This window comes from Mytilus edulis, chromosome 2 (genome assembly GCF_963676685.1).
Source record: "Mytilus edulis chromosome 2, xbMytEdul2.2, whole genome shotgun sequence".
Classification (NCBI taxonomy): domain Eukaryota; kingdom Metazoa; phylum Mollusca; class Bivalvia; order Mytilida; family Mytilidae; genus Mytilus; species Mytilus edulis.
In genome coordinates, this window is record NC_092345.1 from 9,675,996 (window position 1) to 9,699,917 (window position 23,922).

Here is a 23,922-nt window from a genome sequence, read left to right on the forward strand (position 1 = left end):
GGTGTTTTGTGAACTTATTTCAATCTTAATCATCAATTTCTTCGTCTGTTGAAACTTTTAAGATTTTTTATCAGTACCGTTTTGTTTTTTATAAAGGGACATAACACCACTACTAACCGTGTATGAAATAAGACCCGCCCCCTTCTTACCTTATAAGGAATATAAAGGGACGTAACTCCACTACTAACCGTGTATGAGATAAGCCCCGCCTCCCTACTAACCTAATATCAAATATACACGGTTTGCACGCGGACGCTTTTAACCAATCGTATTCCTGGAAATGTATAGGAGGTAAGATAAAATTTATTATTCAACCAAGAGTGGATCTCCAACATGTATTCTCTTCCCAACAGCAGAATCATCATGTCTTAGATGAATTCCAAAGGGAATCTGAAAAAAAACAGAGAACCATGGTCAAACATATTTATCGTGGATTTAATATCAATTGTTGGATACTAATTTATATGGATTGTGTGGGTAAAGGTGTAATTTAAATCTCTAACAGGGTAAACATTTATCTGAAGTTCTACTCATCACAAACATCAACATTTTATTGTCAATAAGCCTTCATAATCCAACAGTTAAGAGTTTTGGACGATTATTATTACATCATTTAAAAGTATGAAATATATTTGATAAAATAATAACAAAAAAGTATTCAAGACATTACTAAGCATGCATTCAAATTTCAAATTAGTGTAAAATTTTAGAATAATTTCTTACCTTCTTGCCCCTCCATGCTGCTAATGTTTTTAGAGGTTCCTTACTTCGTTCACTTGTGTCCTGATCTAGACATACCATCTGACATCTAGTACAACCACCCTGACTCTGGAAACAAACAAATAAATAAATAAAGGACAGTATATTGTTTTTATTACTGATAAAAGTTTTCTTTTTTTAAATTTGCACAGATTGACTACACTTAACAAAGGAGTAGGTTCAGTAAGAACCTTTTTTGGCCCCAAAAAATAGCAGTTTTACAAAATTGTGAAAATGTAATCTTTTAGCTATAATGCTTCTGCTACATAAATATGGGCTGTTTTTGACAATACAATGCACAAATTTCGAGTACTAGCATCATTAAGTCATGCCAAATTACTGAATTCTTCACAATTTTTGCATTTTAGTTAAATTTTAGACAGTTACGTCTGAAATAAAAGTGGCCGCATTCGTGTTCATTCATAATATTGAAATGTAAGTTGTATTTGATGATAATAAATAACATATATAAAGGTTGAGGATGAACACGGATGCGGTCACTTTCATTTTTAACAAAAACCATCTGAAAAGTGACGTTTTTTTGAATATTTGGTAGATTTTTCATATTTTAGCTTGAATTGGAGCGTTTTTAATGACTAAATCAGTTAAAATCTTTCATATTAACTAATTGAATCAATTGAAATAGACACTTTAGTGTTTAAAAAGTGTCCAAAATCTTTCATTAGATAAACATGAAATTTGAGGCCAAAATCTGTATGTTTCTATTGCATAAATCTTTTTAAAATAAAAGGGGAATGTGTCCATGGACAGCAGATGATGCCCCACTTGCATATCATATACAGTTATAAAGGGATATAACTCAAGAACCGTAAAAGGGACACTACCATTTTTGAACTTGATCTGAATTTTGTGGTAATAAGTATTGTGTATAAGTTTCATAAAATTTGGTGAGGCAAACTTAAGTAAGAAATTCAGCAATTTTTTTCATTTGTAAAGGGTGTATAACTTTAGAACTGTTTAAGTGATGCCACCAAAATTCAAACTCAATCTGTATTTTGATGTAAAAAGTATTTGTTTTTAGTTCATTTTTGTACATAAATGAGGCCCTTAGTTTTCTTGTTTGAATTGTTTTACATTTGTCAATTCGGGGCCTTTTATAGTTGACTATGCAACATAAGCTTTGCTCATTGCTGACGGCCGTACAGTGACCTATAGTTTCTGTGTCATTTGGTCTCTTGTACGTCTCATTGGCAATCATACCACATCTTCTTTTTTATATTGTGTATAAGTTTAATAACAGTTGGTTGAGGCTGACTTAAGTAAGTGAACAGAGAACATAATTTTTCCATTTGACATAATTCTAGAACAGTAAAGGGACACCACTTAAATTCGAAAATGATCTGTAATGTGTGGTTATAAGCATTGTGTATAAGTTTCATAACATTTGGTTGAGGCTAACTTAAGTTAGAGAACAGAAACGAAAAATTGAGCAATTTTTCCATTTGAAACGGGCATAACTCTAAAATGGCCAAAGTGACAGCACCAAAATTATAACTTGATCTGTTTTTTGTGGAAATAAGCATTGTGTGTAAGTTTCATCACATTTGATTGAGGCAACCTAAATTTTGAGAACAAAACCAACTTAGGGAAGTTCTGACAGACGGACATATGCCTCTGGGTTTGGGATTTTCTCACTGTATTGAAGAGTGAAGACCCATCGGTGGCTTTCATCTGTTTTATGCTCTTTGGTTGCATTGTTGTCTCCTTAACACAATCCCCCGTTCAATTCTCATATTTAGACAGACGGACAAGGGTAACACTTAATGCCCCCTTTTAAAAAGATTGAAATGAGTCAAAATCCTTATTGTCCTATAAAAACATTCTGTGTAAACTGTAGATTAGTTTCAATGTTATTCTTGATTTCTGCAAATTATAAGCCAAACTAACTTTTGAAACTTCTTTAGGTATTTGTGATGCTAAGTATAATTCCCACTTTACAAGGAGAAGAATTGGGAGATATAGGCAGAATAAGAACTATAATACTGAATGTTCAATAACTTTTTATGTGACAAGGATTTACCAACCAAGAATATCATACTTATATACTTGACCTGTATTTTATGGTTAATACCATTGTGCTTAGATCAAGAAATATTTTATCATATGATATTTTTACTATCACCTGGAAACCATAAAAATAACTATTGTTGAAAACTGTATGTTACTCTTATGATGTGTATTGGTTATTTTAGTTGTTGGGTTGCTGTCTCATTTACATATACCTTACACATCTTTTTTCATGTGTATATCATTATATTTCATCACCTGTAAGGCTGAGGTATAGCAAGTTCTGATAAAATAAAAGGCTAATATATACAATCATGCAAGTTCTTAGCGTATTACTTGTAACAACACAATGGATTAAATATTAAATTACCATGAATTTGTTATTTCCAATCTTAACTGTTGCCCAACCGTCTTCTTCAAAAGCTAGGCCACCACCTACAACAACATTAGCACGGAATCTGTTTAGCAGGTTCTCCAGTTCTGTAAATGGAAATATAGTCATTTTTTAGAGTTTTCTTGTAAAACTTAATTTCAAAGTGTTGACATGATTAGTGAAAGGCATTTACTAGTTTTTATTTAAATTTGCACCATAAATAATACAGTTTTATGATATTTTTTTCTACTTTGTGGAGTAGACAAAATATGGTGTATTGATTCATATAACAAAAACAACTTGACAAAACAAAATCAAGGGAATTTTTTTATTGCTGTACACAAAGTCACAACAAATACTTCACACCAAACTGCAATTTCATGATGGTCCCTAGCAATGTGTTATGTGTAATACCTTGCAAGATGTTGATCATATTCATTACAAAAAATGGTTGTAGACATTTTTGAACTAAAAAGTATAATTGGCAAAGTAAATTGAGAAAAACTGTCAATTATTATACATCAGTCTCAATAAGTATTGGCACTTATTTATATTAATAACCCCGAGTCCTGTAAAGCAAAGCACAAACTTGAACTGATCCTAATTAAATCAAAAGTGAGAAAATAAAAAAGCCAAAATTGGGAATGTGTCCATTGGACACAGGTGATGCACCAGCTTGCATTAAACGATATAAAGGGAAATACTCAAGAACGTTAAAAGTGACACCACCATAATTCACACTTGAGTGTTTTGTGTATAAAAGTCATAACATTTGGTTGAGGCAAATTTAAAATGTAAGGTTTAGGTAAATACCAAAATTAGGATTCTCTTCGTTCTGTTGTATTCTGTGCTGTAAATCTTCAACACTCTGTCTACATATCAGTAAATATTGGGACTCATTGGCTAAGGAAAGTTTGGATACATTTTCTGTATCTGAAAGATAAGAAAAAACATTTAAATATTCATACAGGGCATAGCTATTGTATATGCACTCATACACAAGATCTAGAGTCCAACAAAACACAAAATTGGTACCCATGAAATTAAAAGAAAAAAGAATTCATACATTTGCTAAGTACAGAAACTTATGCCAAAAAATCTTAAGATTATATTCTCTTGTAACGAATCTGAATGAGTAATTTGCCAAAATATAGAAAGAAAATTATTAAGCAAAAAAGCATATATAATATTGGTATAAAAAAAAATCCCCAAAAGTTACTAATAAAATATATTCAGAAAAAACCCTATGAAAATGTACATATTAAAATCAATGGAACTAAACAAAACACCACAAATTAGTTAAAATAACCAAATAACCATCATTTTAAATTTTTACCATCAGTTGTTTTATCCAGTTTACATTTTCTTGACCTTGTTCTATCTTGCTGAATAAGCCTACATCCTGGTTTATTTAACACCTCACTGATCCATTCTCCAACTGTATCTCCACAATCTACACCAGTTACTCTGTTTGTAAAACAAATACCAAGATCATTAACTCATCAACACACATTAATCTTATCTACTCAATACTGATGCTCAAATGACAAACTCATACAAATATAGTGTTATAAAAGTTAGATGTGTTAATATGATTGCTAATGATACAACTATCTACCAGAGTACAAATGAAGTGGATATAAGCAAAAAGTTATCATAAGCCACTGTACAGCTTTCAACAATGATAACCAGATGCTTTTTAGGGCGCAGCTTTATATGACCGCATAGTTTGAACCCTGAACAGTTGGGGCAAGAATGGGCACAACATTCATACTTGATACAGCTCTGAATTTTGATTGTGATTAAATAGTTGACACAACATAAGTTTCTGACACAGAATGAATGTGGTCTGAGAATTTAAACAAACTTAAAAATTTTAAATTGGACATTTACTTATTATGGTCCAATATCCAATATCTAAATACATGGTTAGATTCAGCATATCAAAGAACCCCAAGAATTCAATTTTTGATGCAATCAAATAAAGTTCAATTTTGGACCCTTTAGACCTCAATGACCAATTTGATAACTGGGCCCAAATATCAAAAATCTGAATACGGTTAGATTCAGCCTATATCAAAGAACCCCATGTATTCAATTTTTGTTGAAATCAAACAAAGTTTAATTTTGGACCCCGATTTAGACCAACTTAAAAACTGGGCCTATAATCAAAAATCTAAATACATGTATAGATTCAGCATATCAAAAAACCCCAAGGATTCAATTTTTGTTGATATCAAACAAAGTTTAATTTTGGACCACCATTTGGACCAACTTGAAAACTGGCCCCATAAGCAAAAATCTTAATATGTGTTTAGATTCAGCTTATCAAAGAACCCCAAGGATTCAATTTTTGTTAAAATCAAACTAAGTTTAATTTTGGACCCTTTGGACCTTAATGTAGACCAATTTGAAAACAGGACCAAAAATTCAGAATCTACTTTCACAGATTTCTATTTACTTGTACTAAGGTTATGGTGCGAAAACCAAGAAAAATGCTTATTTAGGCCTTTTTTTTTGGCCCCTAATTCCTAAACTGTTGGGATCAAAACTCCCAAAATTAATCTCAACCTTCCTTTTGTGGTCATAAACCTTGTGTTTAAATTTTATAGATTTCTATTAACTTAAACTAAAGTTATAGTGCGAAAACCAATGTGTCTTCGGATGATGACAACGACAACGTCATACCAATATAGGACCGCAAAGAATTTTTGTGGTCGTATAAAAACCCATAGAATACCGTTAGCTATGGTAGCCCTTGACATGACCTAACCTATGTAGAACAAACCTTTACTTAGTTCTTAAATACAGCAACCCGTAATGTAAAAGAAGGTCCATTTTATTTTTTTAAATTCAACAACTGTTTTCATGTAGCCACTGGTATGTTGAATTTGTAATTACTGTAAATTCAGAAAATATTGCCATGTTTTATTAGTTCCAATAATACCACTAGGTAAATAATGCAACAGTGTGAACTGCAATATGGTTTCTGATATATACATACATTTCCTGAAATGGCAATAAGCAGTCTCACAATTTTGTCCATTTTCAAAAATTGCAATCATTAATTCACACAATAATTTCTGAATTAACAGTACTTTTTTGTGTACATTTTCATACAAATGATCTAATTTACTGTTGGACAGCTATGAATCAAGAGGTATAATTGTATTAGTGTAATCCCCATGTCATACCTGTCTCCACACACTTTCCCAACACATGGTAAGATTGATTGCTGACCTTGACCTTGGTCACTGCTGTCTAAAGGTACTGTTACTGAACACATATCTGAAGTAAAATTACCAAAATCAGTCACAATATTTCAACTAATTCCAACTACAATCGGAAGTTCAAGTAAACTGATTCCCATCATTGGGAGTTAGTGCATGATATGTAAAATTTTGCCATGAATCTGACAGGTGAATAAAAACCATATTTTTTGTCATTAACAATTTATTACCTGGATACCTAAAAATTAAACATTTTCTGACTAGATCAATTTGTGGTTTGATGAGACAAAGTTTGGGTTCCCTTTTCTGACTGACAGTAACACCACTCTCTGAGACGATCATCCATTCTCTGTCAAACTTTAGTCCTGTGTCACAAATCTCCCAATCTCTTACCTAAAAGTGAAATACACAATTACATGACTCTTCATTTTCAAAATATTTTTTTTAAATGTATGTATTATAAATTGCAAACTGAATGAAGCTATTGTGGAGATATAAGATATACTGTTACAGTGAGTTGCTTATAGGTGTTACTGTAAAAGTTTACCTATAGCTCAACCTGTTTTTAAAATTGACAATACAATAGGGACATTTAAATTGACCAGTTGGTATTGTTAGATTTAAATCTACCTTGATGCTACCTGTAAAAAAATTTATTCACCTAACCCGAAGTTTCAGCATGCTTTTTTCCTGAACTTTTTCTTACCTAGGATTATTCTATTAAAAAATTGATAGGGAAGAAAATAGTTTTGGTTTTCATTGTTTTAAATCCCTGATATATATAATTTATCTATTTTTTATCTAAAATTCTAAATCAGTAAAAGATTAAATTAAATATGTATTACTATGTTTGAAAATTAAACTGTCTTTACACACTAAATGCTTCTTTAAAATTCTAACCCTTATATATAGTATTGTCCAGCTGCCAGTGAAACAAGAAATAGCTGTTCAGGTGTTTACAGTTTAAATTTTCAGATGGATATGTTGTTCATTTCTTCACATGTCCCTTCAAGATTCTCATTTTGGATTATTATTTGCAATGTTTGAAATCTTTTGGTGTCATTGTGCATACAATATTGGATTTATTGTATTTGAATTCACTTCTTAGATTTTTTATAGCAATTTTGCTTCTTAAAATGTGATGTGCTTTTTTCAAGATTTTATTGTCATGAAGGACATCAAGGAGGAAATAATTCATTCAAACTGTTTTGTGGGGCTTACATATGATGTTGTACATGTAAAATTCAAAAATAATTTTGGAGTATACCTTGCTGTGTTTTTTCTTTGAAATCTATTATAATATTAGTGGGACTTTTGTGCATAAAATGCTGTGTTCGCTCAAGGAAATTCAAATTTTCATACGATGGGATTTAGTTATGTTAAAGATTAAAAAATTTCAAAACTGGAATTCAAGTAGGAGATATAGTGTGAGTTCATCCAACATGTTTCTGTGGCTTTAAATGTGATTTTAAAAACATTCATTATTAATTTGGGATCTATTACAAACTTAAGATGATTTACCATTTAAGGTAGCACAATACAAAGATTTGCTCACTCCCAATCGGACAACTTTAAACTGATGTAATTCATTTATTCCTGCTTTATATATTATAAATGAGGTACCAAAAGAAAGAAGAAAGATTCATCTTTCAAATTGTGATAATTTCATTATGACATAATTATTACATAATTAATTATTATGTAATAAGTTGCTATATTGTGATGTCCACACTTGAATGAATTTAGCATCTTTGTTCTTCATACAATCCCAAAATATTTAATAGATTCTGGTACAACACAGCTTGACCTCCAAAACTGTGTCTCAGATTTCCAAAAACATCAATAGAACAAAATTTATACCCAATTGAATTTAGTGATCACTTATGAATTATTGTTGCAAATTTCATTGTATATTTATGAGAGAATGAAATACAATAAGAAAAATCTGAGACACAGTTTTGGAGGTCAAACTGTGTTGTGCAAGAATCTATAAAATATTTTGGGATGCTATGAATAACAAAGAAGCTAAATTCATTCAAGTATGGACATCACAATATGGCAACTAATTACATAACAATTAATTATGTAATAATTATGTCATAATGAAATTATCACAATTTGGAAGATTAATCCTTCTTCTTTCTTTTGGTACCTCATTTATAAAATTTAAAGAAAGATGAGTGGAATTACATCAGTTTAAAGATGTCTGGTTGGGGATGAAAAATCTTTGTATTGTGCTACCTTAAATGGGATCTTGGAAATGAAATAAAATGTTGAATTAATGCAGTGGATATAGTCTAATCTAGTGATAAAGTGAAAAATGAAAGTAAAATATTCTAAAATATTCCTAACGTGAGGAAATGTTTTAAGTGAATGTGAAGTTGGAAATAGTCATTATAAAATTCTGGATCAAATATTGTTTGATTTGGAAATTTATAATAGGAAATGAAATAAAATGTTTACTGTGGATATAGAAAAATCAAGTGATGTATAGTAAAAATATAAATAAAATATTACAAAATATTTGTAAAGTGAGGATAACTATTTGGAATATAGTAATGGAAATGATAAAAAAAAATTACAAGATTCTGAATTATGTATAGATTCTGCACCTGTTAAATTAGGATGTATATCATGGGAAGTTAATCAGAATTTATACTATGGATTTAGAAAAAAATCTAGTGAAGTAGTGAAAAATGAATAAAATTGGGAATTATTTAAAAACTTTGGAATTCTGGATGAGATGTCAAATATTAGTGTAAAAAAATAAATGAAATTGTTTATTCAAATATGATTTTGATGTTTCATAAAGTGAGTGAAATATTACGACTGGATTATTTAGGGTATTAAACACTGCTAGTAGTGGCTATGCAAACATTAAGATGAAATGTAGTGCATTTTAGGCCATGCAATTTTAAATAAACTGCAAGAAAATAACATATATGATATAGTCATTCTTGTTTGGCTTGATCACTCCTAATATTTTGAATGACAGTAAAATACAAAATCTCTCAATAGAATAATCCTAGGTAAGAAAAAGTTCAGGAAAAAAGCATGCTGAAACTTTGGGTTAGGTGAATAAATTTTTTTACAGGTAGCATCAAGGTAGATTTAAATCTAACAATACCAACTGGTCAATTTAAATGTCCCTATTGTATTGTCAATTTTAAAAACAGGTTGAGCTATAGGTAAACTTTTACAGTAACACCTATAAGCAACTCACTGTAACAGGAAAATTTTCTAAGCAGTTTAATTTTTTTTTTCTTTTTTTTTCTTGATAACATTTGTAATGCAAAAATAAAACACCTTATTATACATGTATCATAGAACACCAGACACAAAGATGAAGACCATACATGTCAATAGAATATATGCAGATTATTTGGTCAATCACAGTAACCAAATGAAGTCATTTGACCTATGATTCTTTACAAATCAGTATATGATGAAATATTTTAAAGCTTTGCTAGTTTATTAACCAGACAGTTTTGTCAATTTTTAAAATAATTTATCCAACCAAAACAAGAAAATATCTTTAAAATTGCTTATTATCATTCAGAAGAAGCATATAGTAAAAATTTTGATCAGAAAGTAAAAAGTCATTTGAAATAAACAGATGACTGCCTAGCATTACAATATGAATTGGACGGGAAAAAAATTATTTTCACATGCATTGATTAAACTCAGATTGTGAGTTATGTCCAAGACTTAACTTTAATAATAATTAGTTGGAAATGGTCTGAAACGTATTTAAAATTTAAACAATTATGCAAAAAAAATATTAAATTGTCCATTAAGAAATGTTTTTGTAGCATAAGGTTTGCATAAAGACAAAATATACCTTACCTCAAAAGCACCACATGATTTAACAGGATAGAGGCAAATATTTGTTACAATATGATTGGGTGGAGAAGATGCCTTCAGAACTAACTGCAAGTCTTTTGTGCAATGAGAATCTGTCTTTTGATCAGAAGCTTTGTTTGAGCATAAGGTAAGATCATATTGTTCATTATCTTGTTTTTCATTGGATATCACAGATTGCACACTAGATGACAAATAAAAATCAGACACATCTGACTGTTTCTCAGTTATCACAGAATGTAAAGTTTTATTCACAACACATTTATATTGTTTGGACTGAACATCTTGAGCAAAATTTGGTTTGTTTTTATTTTCCATAAAACAGTCACATATAAATGTAAGACAATGCTGAGCATCTTCAATGGTGGACATATAACCGAATGATATGCGGATAGATCCTGTTGGTTTACCATTTATCAGATCTCTGTCATCACCACACACATGACCTGCCTGTAGAAAAAAGATTAATCAAATTTGATTATTTAGAAGTTCCTATGATTAGTCTCATCTATTTCATGATTCCCTAAGCAATATTTGGCAAAACCATTGGTATTTTGGGTTCTCAATGCTTTTCAACTTCATAATTTTATTTATCCTTTTTAACTTTTTTGATTTGAGCACCTCTATTTAGTATTTTATAGATGAAACGCCCATCTAGCATACATAATTTTAATCCTGGTATTCTGCCATGGTGATCAGAAAATGGCTCACATGACTCAACTTAGTTCTATCTACCTACAATATTTTTGACCAAATATCAAAAATTTTCTTATCACAGAACCTGAGAAATATGTCACCAAAGTTACTGATGCACTGACAGAAGGGTGGACTAACAGAGAAATGGTCAGACAAGGTCAATGCAGAATACAAACCACAATCTAATAATGCTATATCAATAAGTGGTGAATCATATTATTATTTTCAAATAGAAGTCTGTTAGTTTTCTCGTTTGAATTGTTTTACATGTGTGATTTCAGGGCTTTTTATAGCTGGCTATGCATATGGGCTTTGCATATTGTTGAAGTACAGTGATCTATAGTTGTTAATTTCTGTGTCATTTGATCTTTTGTTGAAAGTTGTCTCATCAGCAATTATACCACATCTTCTTTTTTATATTAAAAGTTTCTATTGAAATACTGTACCTCAAAGTTATCTTTGATTTGTTCTGCAGTTAGTTGTAAGTATTTCTGACAGGCTCCTATATTACAGAAACAACCAGTCCTCAAGTGAATATTATATAAATGGGCCATTTTATCTACCTACAAATTAAGATTCATGTACAATAACAATATGTTTTTGAGAAGACTGATAAATGAAAATAATCATCATGAAATCAAAACTAATAATTTTTCAATTTGTTTCAAGTGGTGGGCAGTTTGACAAAGAAATATTTTTTGATGTGGTAAAATATGTGTCAATATTCTAAGTGGTGTATGCTTGTAATTATTTTCCTGCTATGTTATTATTCATGAGATATTTTTTATGGTTAAACTTTTCTTCATCCTCGAGTTTTCATATAGGTAAATTGTTGTCATCACTTCAGTTATCCCTAGCCTTGCTTGCTTTTATCTTTACATGGGGTATGAGTTTATTGCGAATTACAAATAATTTAATTTGATATTTTCTGCAACATTCAATACCTCAGCAAATCCAATATAACTTCCATCTGGTCTTTTAAGATTAAAGTTCACAATTGGTCCTTGCTTTGATGGGTCAGAAAAATCTCCATGGCAATAAATATCTGCTACTTGTTGACTGTTACCATGGTGAAGACTCTGAAGATAATGATGAAAGTACTGTGCCACAATAAATGTGTGTCTAGATATAGACTTCATTCCACCTATTATAAATAACAAAAGTTTAAGCATGTATACATGTATTTTTGCTTTGGATAAAATTGAAATAAATTGATACTGACGACTCATTTTAAGATCTTATCATAAAAAGTACAGGTTCCAGCCACGGCGGGGGAGGAAGTTACGATTCTTATGAATCAAATCTACTCTAACATCGTTAGGTAGATTTTATAGGCACTTTATATATATATATATTTTCTCAGAGCAAAAAGTTGATATCAACATTTTTTGGGGAAAGACTACTGTTGATATCAAATACATTTTATATAAAACGGTCAAATTTTTGTAATTTTTTGTAAAAGATGACATTGATGACGTGCTCGAGATATCAAAGGGATATTATCACAAAAACATTTTTTTTCATAATAACTATTTTTCATAACCTTTTCCTGTGAATCTATAATCAGTAGTGTCCTCATGAAGAACATGCAAAATATTGAATAGCTTCCGTATCACAGTGTTTTATGGGAGGTAATATTTTGTCTGTTAATTTTTTGATACTGGTTATTCCACAAACATGTATCAAGAACATTGACAACATGTATCACTTGTTTTTTTAAGGTAGACACTGTGTTTCATTTACCTCCAAGATTCTTAAGAGAATCCAAACCATGTCTTAATGCTATTATATCTAAAAATGGTACTGTGCCATCTTCAAACCTGAAAAATATTCAAAATGTTTCAATTACAATACAATTAATATGCTGTATTAATCTTAATAGATATAATCTAAAGGATGCTGTAGTGTAAAATAGACAACTCAATTTTCCACAGAAACTCCATAAACACCTAAAATAGTTCTACTTTTACTATGATGTTTCATAAAAAAATCTTAAACTAGTATTGGAATCACAAAGTTTATATCCACCCCTACCCTCCAACCCCTTGATTTGTTTAATTGATATCTAATTGTATTTATACTGGTAAAAGTACAAAGCTATAAAAAAAAATCTGTGAACCAATAGGTAAACATAACAAATCATTTATGAATATTAAGAATCTCTCCATAAGAGGTGAGGTTTCTAAATCAACTTTATTTTCAAAGTGCAAAATATACAGATAGCAAGCCTAATTTTGGGTGTGTGCTCACAACACACAGCAAAATAAGTTTACAATTAAACTTCTAATTACTTTATATGTATGACTCAAGCAATTATTTCCCTCCCAAAGCATCTGAACATATTGCTGATAGATTAACAATTTCTTAGGCTAATGTTTTTCCCAAACAAATCTAGAATGCATTAAATATAATTTACACTAACAAAAAAAATTGATAAATTCTTCCAAAATATGATAAAATAATTTGTATATCTATAAAACAAAATGATACAATCAATTTATGTAATTGTGTAATGACAGTTTTCTGAAAATCTTAATAAAAACAATAAAATTTGTTATCACCCATTTTCCATGACCGATAAAAGATTTTTTTAATTAGTTTTTCATTGATGCACTTTTATTCTGTTTTGAAAATTGTCATGACGACTTGAAAGTTAAAATGAAATCAAGCCTTTAATAGCATGTTTAGGTTGTGTTATTTATCAGCCGATTCAAATTAAATCCATCAAAGTCAACTAAAGAAAGCCAATTACGTAGGGGAGTTAATTTCAGGATATACTTTTATATCCTAGCATGGAAAAACAACATAATCTCAGAAATTACAATTATAGAAAAACGCTGTTGTTTAAACTTCCCTATTTTCCTTTTGAAATTCAATTACCTTACGTCATTCGCTGTATAAAAGCAGTATTAAATATAAGAGGATCAAGTATTTTTACTTGATGTTTACGTAATTAGCAATTAATCTTTAATAATAGAGAAGCTATTAGGTTTGAATTTTTCTGCATTCAAAAGATTTCCATGGTTTTGAATACTATTGATCTAAATTAAATTCTATCCATTAATTTTCAAAAATAAAAAAAGAACATTTGCGTCAGCTAAAATCGGCTTCTGTACTTCTCATCAGTATTTCTTATTATAATATGCAAGCTTCTAACAGTTAAATAGTGATTACAGTTGTATGGTTTGATTTTTCAAATTTAAATGAGAAAACCAAAATAATAATTTTTGGCAGATGTACTGAGTTAAATGTTTATCTAAAGGTTTGGAAAGTAGTCATCAGTTTTACAACTAATTGTTACCATCCAAAATATTAATGTAAATCTGAAGTAAAATTATAGCTGACCACAAGCATCCAATTCTTACAGTTTATACAAGAAATTGTTCTAACAACAAACAGCAACCATCCTCCAATGAATAGGTTTGATTGACACAATAATAGTTAGTTATCTCCCTTTGATTCCTAAGGTCTAAGAGCACAAATTATTATAGGATTACACTCGACCAATTCACTCACAGACAAATAAAAATCCTTATGATATGTGTGAGTGACTTGGTCCAGTTTTTACACCAATAAATTCCTTTAAAAAGGCGAATTCTTTAAAATTGGAGATAAGGAGTATATATTTTCAATACTCGTTACCTCTATTAATAGCACACGTAAATTGTATATCTATTTCATTGGATAGGCCTGGCGCATGAATATATTTGTTGGTTAAAGCAAAAATATGTACTCAATGAAATTTGCTATCTGATAAAAAGTTATAACTGCAAAAACTCTTATTATCATTCACACGAATGTTTTTGAATATTATTTTATTTAACGATTAACGTGCAGTGAGAATACATTTTGTTAACGTCGGTGATATTATCGCCCCCATTTTGTTTACATTGGTTACGAAAAAGAAGTTCAGTAATGCCGTCTATCGAAAAATAACCAACGTCAAGATCAACTACCAGAAGTTCTCTCGACCAATCATATCAATGTATTCACTAATATGCAAATCATATAAGAATTATTCCTTAGTAAATCACTCAAATTTATTTTTCTGACTGCTAGACTTTTTGGAACAATTCTATTCATCGCTAGTATGTACAGCATGGTCAAATAAGAAAATAAATTATTTACCTCTTCAAAATGGCAGCCAAGGGAAATAACCCAAATGACTTCATATAGAAACATATCTATAGTAGAAATTTAACTCTCCTTAATAGAGAAATGCCTCATTGTAAAGAAGGAAGTGTTATTTCAAGATATGTGCATAAACTATACAAGATATTATTGTCTTCCAATGAGTTTATCTGTGTTGTCATGCTATCACAATAGAAAAATTTTGAATGGACAAAGACATATTGGATCTCATTATAAAATTCTACGATATAGAAGTGCCATAAAAAAGTAAACCTAACAATAGTATATAATTATTTTTTTACAAAATTATGAAAAAGGAATTAATCTGCAATGAGAGAAAATAAGATACTTTACATGAATCAAAATGCTTAATATTACAGTATGTTATTGTTAAACAAAATAAGTTTTCAGCACCCTGACAGGAACTGGATATATTTGTAATTGGATTGTTTTTCTGTAGTACATACTTGGGTAGCCATAACTAGATAAGCTCAGTCAGAATTAAACCACTGTCTTTGAACAAGGGTTCATTTTCCAGTGTTGACTAGATGAAATTTCAAATAGAGAATCATTATACTATCCATTTACATAGGGGGAAACATGATTTTTCTCATTAATTTTCTGACATATCTTTTACAGAAACTGATCAAACAATGAGACCTTTACATATTAATTGTAAATAAATAAAAAATCTTTTTTTTATCCATATATTTGGTGAATAATGATTCCAAATCATTTAGGAAATATTTGAATTGAGTTATTTCCCTTTGTCCATGACTACAATTTATAGTTGATCCTATTTTTAGAACAGAGAGATTTATATAAATTTATCTTGAACAATATATCTAATATAATTAAAATAAAATTCTTGGGAGTATAATGATTATATATATACTGTAAAAGCAGAAATTTTCGTGGGGGATTTAATTTCGTTTATTTCATGGAAAGAATATATCCACGAAATTAAAACCCCCACGAAAATTTAACCTACATATAATATCACTTCCATTCAACGGAAACCACAAAATTAAATCCCCATGAAACATTATTTAGAGTCAAAACCTCGAAATTTTAACCCCACGAAAATAAATGTTTCTACAGTATACACATCATTCCTTACTTGGAAATTTTAAATATACTCTAGTATATTATGATTAATTTCTTGTCCATGGACCTAAAGAATATTTACCTTTCTGCACCGTTCATAGTGTTCTTAAAGATAGATGATGTCTGGAAAGTTACAAAAGGGTTTTGATTGCCATTAATGCAATCTTTACTCAAAGAAAAATAGGATACCTTAAAATATGCAATAATTCAATTTAAAACCCTATTACAAAATCATACTTGTTCAAATTAATTTGGCTTATATGAAAGTTAACTAGGAAAGTATGGGACCTAAGTAATAATCATGCTTTCAGTTCCTGTCGCAGATTTTTAGCAAGTCTGGTGCAAATTTCTAAGAGTACAGGAAATATTGCTTGTGAAATCCTAAATCACATGAACTCCTAACACTGTACTCCTATTTTTTTTGTTCCCCAAATTAAAAGCATTTTCAATTATCTATAACATGTCTGCTTCATCTACTTGGGCTTTCAGAAGCTCAATAATTGTATTAAGAATCAATGATTAATTCATTACAAAGTAAATAGATATATAGATACCTACTAGGCAAGTCATTCTTAGAGAAGCAGAAAAAATTTAATCAGCAAATATTAGTCAGCTGAAAATAGTTTAATTAGATTTTCATGAGAAAATAGTGACAAAAATCAATACTTCACAAGTTAACTGAATTTACCATGCTTCTGCTATACATTGATAGATATAAGAAGCTATCCTCAGGACTCATAGAGACTGGAAATAGTCTTATTTATTTTAACTAGTACTTGTCTACACAAGAAACTTAAAAAGGAGTGCTGAACATACTATCATATAAATAAAATTAAATATATTACTTCAGAAACTTAAATGCATGCATTTACTACTGCGAATCTTGGTATAATGGAAAAAACACGATATCTAATTAATATGCTATAGCAAAAATTTTATGAAGGAATATCACTATTGAATCTATAAATGCAAGTTTTCATCATTGCAAATCTGATACTGTTGCATTTTTTTGCAATAATAAAAACATCGCAATAATTTCTGAATTTGCAGATTTAAAAAAAACCTTAACAAAACAAATTGTTCGCCCCTAAATTTTCCAAAATGTTATTTCCTGCTAAAAAGTGTTTTCTGATACTAAAGTGCAACTGCCTTAATGTCAAAACTCAGTGCAAGCTAATTTAGTTTAACTAACAATCTAACTAATATCAATGTCCTTAAGTTTAACAACACTACAAAGCTGGTTCAGTAGTTCTTTTCACAAAATATATTACAAACTTAAACTTATTTTTCTTGTACGAATCTTTAGTTTGAACAAATACAGCTTCCTTAACAACCCCATGTACCAGTATGATAACTGTCACATTTTAAATCTGAATGTCGACCAATCATTTGTAGTGATAAATTGTTTGCGTTTTTCTCACCTGAACTGAATCAAAAAATTGAAAAATAATCATTATTCCCGACAATTTTGTCTAGTTGGTTATTAGTGTTGTAATTTCATAGAAGAATATAAAAATGTGATTTCCCAAATGGAACAACAGAAATCTATAATGCATTATGGCTATCATTGGTTCCAAATGAGAATCTTGGTAGCAACGCACACTATCACCCTACCTCTATATACTGGGAAGATCTGGTCTTTAAAGGGTTAAATAAGAATCAAGAATTGCCTTTTATTTAAATGAAATAATAAAATCATACAAAGGACTTTCAATATTATTCCTGACATCTTAAAGGGTCCGATTGGTCTAGGAATTTTAGAAAGGATGTGCAAGTGATTTCCCATAGCGTTAAATGGGGTCAAATGTCACCAAATATACCACTGAATCAGTTCAAAATGATTAATCTTTGATAAAGTTATCTCAATCATCAATACAAAGAAAAAGACCTTCATTTATAGTTTCATAGCACTTAGTGAGAAATTCAAACATTTATGAATAAAATCCAGAATGTTTAAAAAAAAATGCATACATTTCTTTATTTCATTCATAATTTTTTTTTTTTTTTTTCTGTAAGTGCTTAACAAACAAAACAATTGATCTTTGTTAAAGATATCTTTTTATGCATTTCTATTTAGAAACAAAACATTTTACACAAGTTCTTTTATGCATGTATCTATCTTTTATAGTTTCAAAGAAGAAGTGATAAAAAGTAAAGGTTAAAGTTCAAATATGAAAACATATGAATAATATATATAGGCAAATTTAAAATATTACACATACAGTTAACCCATATCAAATAAGACCATGCAAACTTAATTGTTATCATCATGTCCCAAATAAAGTAACAACCTTCTGGAAAATCCAATTCTACGGCTTTTAGTCATCTGTCATTTCTAAATTACAAAATAAATGAGAATCTAACATTAATTTGTTTACAGGCCTGGGATTCTATGCATTCAATATCACGGCAACTGATTGAGAAACGACAGGAGACTAAAAAACATTTTATCAACGCTGTCTTGCTGGTTTTGATCTCGATCGGTTCCTCTATTATAGTTTCATTATGAATACATTTCTTTCAATTTGCATCATGCTTCTAACAATAATGAAATTTCTAAAAATATAATATGATATTCCCATTGTGATTGACATATAGTTATCAATGATAACAGATGAATTATCTCCCCTTACAAAGCTTCGGAAGGTGATCTGTTTTAGAATGTAAGAGCCATCACTCATTAACGTCTCCAAATTAAACCATAGAAGCAGTTTTCATCAAAGACATTTCATATCCCGTAGAGAAGAAATGAAATGGTAACAAGAGGAAACTGAGCATCATATTCTCTGCGACAAACAACTTCAATTATCTGGTTCAACAGTTTTGTTTGTGCATTTTGAAAAAAATCAATAATTAATTGTTAACTTATTTTTCCGTGGAAATTGCCAATTAAGCTGTAAAAAAGATTATCTAAAGCAGACAAACACCTGAGATTGTTTAGTTTGATGGAACAGAGGAGTTAATAGCAACTTTTCCAACCTGATAAATGAATAAAATAATTTTATGAAAGACAATGACCTGAACATTTGGATGATGTAATTTTAAAATGAAATGTAACTGAATAATGACATTTTTAGACTCCACAAAGAGTATAATATGAAAGAAGAAGAATGTCGTATTCTGTAATGTCAAATTAAGTGGTTTATTTGGCAGTATGATCTTATTGTGTATTGTCAGCAGTATCTTTTGTTCTTCAATTGATCCTTATAAGTCAAATGAAATCTAAATTTAATCTACTACTACTAATTACATGACTATGTACTAGAAATTTAGTTTCACCATCAGATATGATGGCTGATAACAATTTATTATTTCAAAGTGTTATAAATAGGTCCAATGTTGATCAGCAAAACTAAATAAAACCCACATCTTGTATATCACCAAAGATTGTTCCATAGACTGTTTAGTAAGAAACCAGGTTAATATTTTACAGGAACATCCGTAAATACAACACAGTCTGTCTATTTCATGTTCTTTTATAGTAAAGATACCAATGTTGGTGTAACGGGGACAAAAAAAATTTCGCAAATTTGAGTTAACTTTCTTAGATTTTTCAGGTGAAGTTAAGGTTGATAAGATATAGTTTCAGTTTATTTTTTTAATTTTTCATGAGGAACAATCAAGTGATCTTGTGATGATAAGATCCACATAGTATAATTGTTCATGTTCATATGGAAACTTGCAGTAAGGAATAACTTCAAAGCTCATTCACATATAACTAACCTGTCAGATAAACTGGAGCGGTTGATATGGGTACATTCAGTAGGGGAGCTAACTCCAACAGTACCACCACCAAAGTATGTTTTCTTCAGAACATCTGCAGACTCATTTTTCACAAGTAAAGCTCCTGAATAATCAAAACATATTTTTGATGTCAAATAAAATCAAAATAAGATAAAATAAATAAACAGCATTCAAATATACATTTCCAAGGGGAATAACTGCTATAAAAATAGTTTGGACACATGAATTTCATAAAAATCTAAGTGAATCTCGCCACATTATGTATTAGCCAGCTGTCCAAAGTCAGATGATTGTAATTCAGTGACCATCATTGGTTGCTGTCTACAAATTTTGTTTTTGTATTATTATAAATTAGGCCATTGTTTTTTTCTTATTTGATTATTTGATACTTTATCATGTTTTGGTCTTTTATAGCTAACTATACACTACAGTATGGGTTTGGCCAATTTTTCATGGCCTATATTGACCTAAAGTTGCTTACAGAAATTTCATTTGGTCTTAAGTGGATAGGCCTCATAGCGATCATACACATGCCTTATTTTTTTTAAAGTAAGAGTGATTACAATGTAATTTCCGTAATATTAACATTTCAGTTTTTGACTGCCATGGAAATAATTGATCTGCCCCAAAATTTGAACTCTTCCAGAAATCTTACATAATCATTTGATATCAAGTTTCCTAAAAATCCTTTAGAAATATAACTTGAGAGCACTTCTTATGCAATTTTCCATATAATTAACATATCCAAGGGGCACAACTCCTCTCATTACAGTTGATTGGACTAATTTCCTAACTAATCAGACATTACTGAATAAAACTTTGATATGAATGTTAGAAAAGGCAGACAAGAAATGTTGGGTCTTTGCAAGTCATGAAATAGGTTTGGATAGGCACTCATATGGGTGCACCCATGGATGTTGTGGTTGGGCAAAACGATGCAGAGATGGATAGGCTAATTATAAGAATGAGTGAGGATATAAAATTTGTGACCAAACAAAGTGGTATCAATTGCACTTTAGTTGTCAGAAGAAACCTAGTCCAAATAGTTATGACATCTTGGAAGGCTATTTTAAATGGAAGGCGTCAAAGAAAAAACAAGAATGTGTCCTCAGTACACGAATGCCCCACTCGCACTATAATTTTCTATGTTCAGTGGACCGTGAAATTGGGGTAAACCCTCTAATTTGGCATTAAAATTAAAAAGATCATATCATAGGGAACATGTATACTAAGTTTGAAGTCGATTGGACTTCAACTTCATCAAAAACTACCTTGACCAAAAACTTTAACCTGAAGCGGGACAGACGGACGAACGAACGAACAGACGAACGAATGGACGCACAGACCAGAAAACATAATGCCCCTCTACTATCGTAGGTGGGGCATAAAAATATAATAGCCTTTTAAGATGCCATAATTATTTGGAATAGAAGAGACCATACATAAGTCTCTTAGGCTATTTAATAACACTATCACATTTTGTGACAGTACCTATTATAGTCCAAATCAGACTAATATAACCCAATAAAATATATAAATGTAGTCTCTTTGAATGTTATCTAAAACAATTAGTTTAAGATGGTTTTTACAATTGCTGGGATGTCTCAAATTTTGACTGTTTTAACTGGTTTTATAGTGTATTTGTTATTCATACATACTGTGGATTCATTATTTTTTGTGAGAAACCTTATTTTTATGGATTTCATTTGAAAGTTAAGTCCTAATTAACAGTGTTAAGTGAATGTTGAGTGCTCACAAACATGTTTAACCCTGCAACCTTCTTTAAGCGCAGGACCCAAGGCAAGTTTTTAATAAGTTTTTATTTTTCTTGGTTTATAAATGTCATATTTGTTTTTCAAATTTTTGTTATTTTGGAAAATTAGGCTGTTATATTTGTTAATTGAATTGTTTCATATTTTTCATGTTGGGACTATACAGCATGAGTTTTTCTTATTGTTGAAGGCTGTATGGTTGCCTATAATTGTTAATAAATCCACTTCATTTGAACTTTGGTGGATAGAAACTGTTGTCTCAGTGACAATCATACCACATCTCCTTATTTTTATATACAATTTCCATATATCCATAAGCTTTTTTATGCAAAATTTTTCAAAGCTGTGAAATCCTGGAAAAGTACAATTTGTTGTCTCACCATGAATATAGGCATCAATTAACATTATATCTATTCATTTATATATTTAGTAGTTTAATGTGACGTCCATCATAGTCCACTAGTGAACATGTTTGTTTAGGGGCAAGCTGAAGCACGCCTTCCGGTGCTGGATTTTCTCGCTGTAGTGAAGACCAATTGGTGGCCATCGGCTGTTTTCTGCTATACGGTCAGATTGTTGTTTCTTTGACACATCCCCATTTCCATTATCTATTCATGTATAGATATCCTTTTACCTGTTCATCTAACACATCAGCATCAGAAACTTTGTATCAGTAGAAACAATAATTACATAAATCACATCTTCCATCTAAGATAGGATATCAATGATACATGAGCACTGAAGGAAATCAATGGTAGAACTAACCTTTATCATATATTGCACTTTTACAGAGCATATAAGTACATATAATGTAGTATTGAAAGATACATCAATTATATTTTTTTTCTCTTTGATTTACCAGTCTGCATCAACTATTTACAAGAGTTTTGTATATCTTATACAACACAATGTAGCTGTACCCTAATGTAAACTATGATAAGTATACAGAGATAAACAGAACATAATACAGAGGAAAAATGTGTATCATATGTTGTACCAATCTAAGGACCAAAGGCATGTGCACTGATATTGATTTAACTTATATCCCTTATCCCCTAGAGGATACCGAAGTCAAATCCCCCACAAAAAAAATTAAAAAAAATTATTCTGCTGTTAAACTGGAACACAAAGTTTATCTAATGAATGTAAAATAGACAGAATACAAAAAAAACCAAAACAAATAAAAGTTGGTATTTCAAATACTCCTCAAATAACACACTTGTAGGAAAGTAAAAATAATTAATTCTTTTAGCTCATAGCAGAGATATATAATACAATTGTATTATATGTCTCTGCTCATAGCAAATTAAAATTATACAAATGTTTCTGGTAATTAAATAATCAATTTAATTTATTAATATTTAGATAAAAAAAATACAGGAACCTCTGAAATGATAATAACAAGTTTATAAGATGGGAGCTCATAGCAAAATACCATTATCATCTATTAACCTTTTTACAATGGGAGATAACTCTGGAACTATAATTGTGGCATCATTGGAAATCATACTTTTCATTCATTCATCATAATTTTATTGTAGTTTAAGTGAATGAATGAAAATATTATTCAGAACTTAAGTATGTTAGAAGTGAAAATAAAAACAAATAAATAAAACACACCTTTGAGTCACCTTTTGTCTCCTCATCTGTTGTACCTAATACATGTACCTTTAAAAAGCACTTTGTATGAACCAAGGCAAACTCACCTTTTACCAAATGAAAAAAAAATTAATAGAATAAAAAGGCTGTTAAATGTTAGCAGCAGATTCTTTCAATCAAACACTTTTTGTTTGTATATTACAGCAAACAATATTACATAATATATCTACCTTAACGACCAGTCAATCATACCTAAACATACCTAGGAGTGTTCTGACATTTTATACCTTGTGCCAATTAATAAATCCCAGCAACAAATTAACAACATCCATAACATGATAGAAAGAACAAATAAAACAAACTCAAATATTAAAATCTTACTAAGCAGTAAAAATCAAACATGATTTGATCTTTAAAATTTAGAATTTTAATGTTAAAAGGAAAGCACCAAGGGCAGATTAATTTTCACTCTCCATTCATAGAAGAATTTACATTTGGCAAGGAATCAGTTTAGAAAAGCAATCACAATGGATGGATAAGAAAGGGGAAAAGAGTCATTTCAACCATAGTTAAGGCATCCTTATAATAATGAACTCTGATGGATATTTGTCTTATTGGCAAT

At 30.0% G+C, this 23,922-nt stretch overlaps 1 protein-coding gene across 1 annotated transcript in view; it reads right to left on the bottom strand.

The window, feature by feature from the left end:
• Window positions 1–306: 306 nt before the first annotated feature.
• Window positions 307–23,922, bottom strand: part of LOC139510104 (molybdenum cofactor sulfurase-like) — a 30,580-nt gene continuing 6,964 nt past the window's right edge. The window contains exons 4-15 of the mRNA XM_071296361.1: window positions 19,909–20,032; window positions 12,691–12,767; window positions 11,892–12,091; window positions 11,394–11,510; window positions 10,237–10,701; window positions 6,621–6,783; window positions 6,355–6,448; window positions 4,497–4,627; window positions 3,974–4,093; window positions 3,158–3,267; window positions 724–828; window positions 307–390 (exon numbers count right to left, since the gene is read on the bottom strand). Coding sequence (XP_071152462.1) covers window positions 307–390; window positions 724–828; window positions 3,158–3,267; window positions 3,974–4,093; window positions 4,497–4,627; window positions 6,355–6,448; window positions 6,621–6,783; window positions 10,237–10,701; window positions 11,394–11,510; window positions 11,892–12,091; window positions 12,691–12,767; window positions 19,909–20,032 — 1,790 coding nt within the window. The remainder of the gene's footprint in view (window positions 391–723; window positions 829–3,157; window positions 3,268–3,973; window positions 4,094–4,496; window positions 4,628–6,354; window positions 6,449–6,620; window positions 6,784–10,236; window positions 10,702–11,393; window positions 11,511–11,891; window positions 12,092–12,690; window positions 12,768–19,908; window positions 20,033–23,922) is intronic.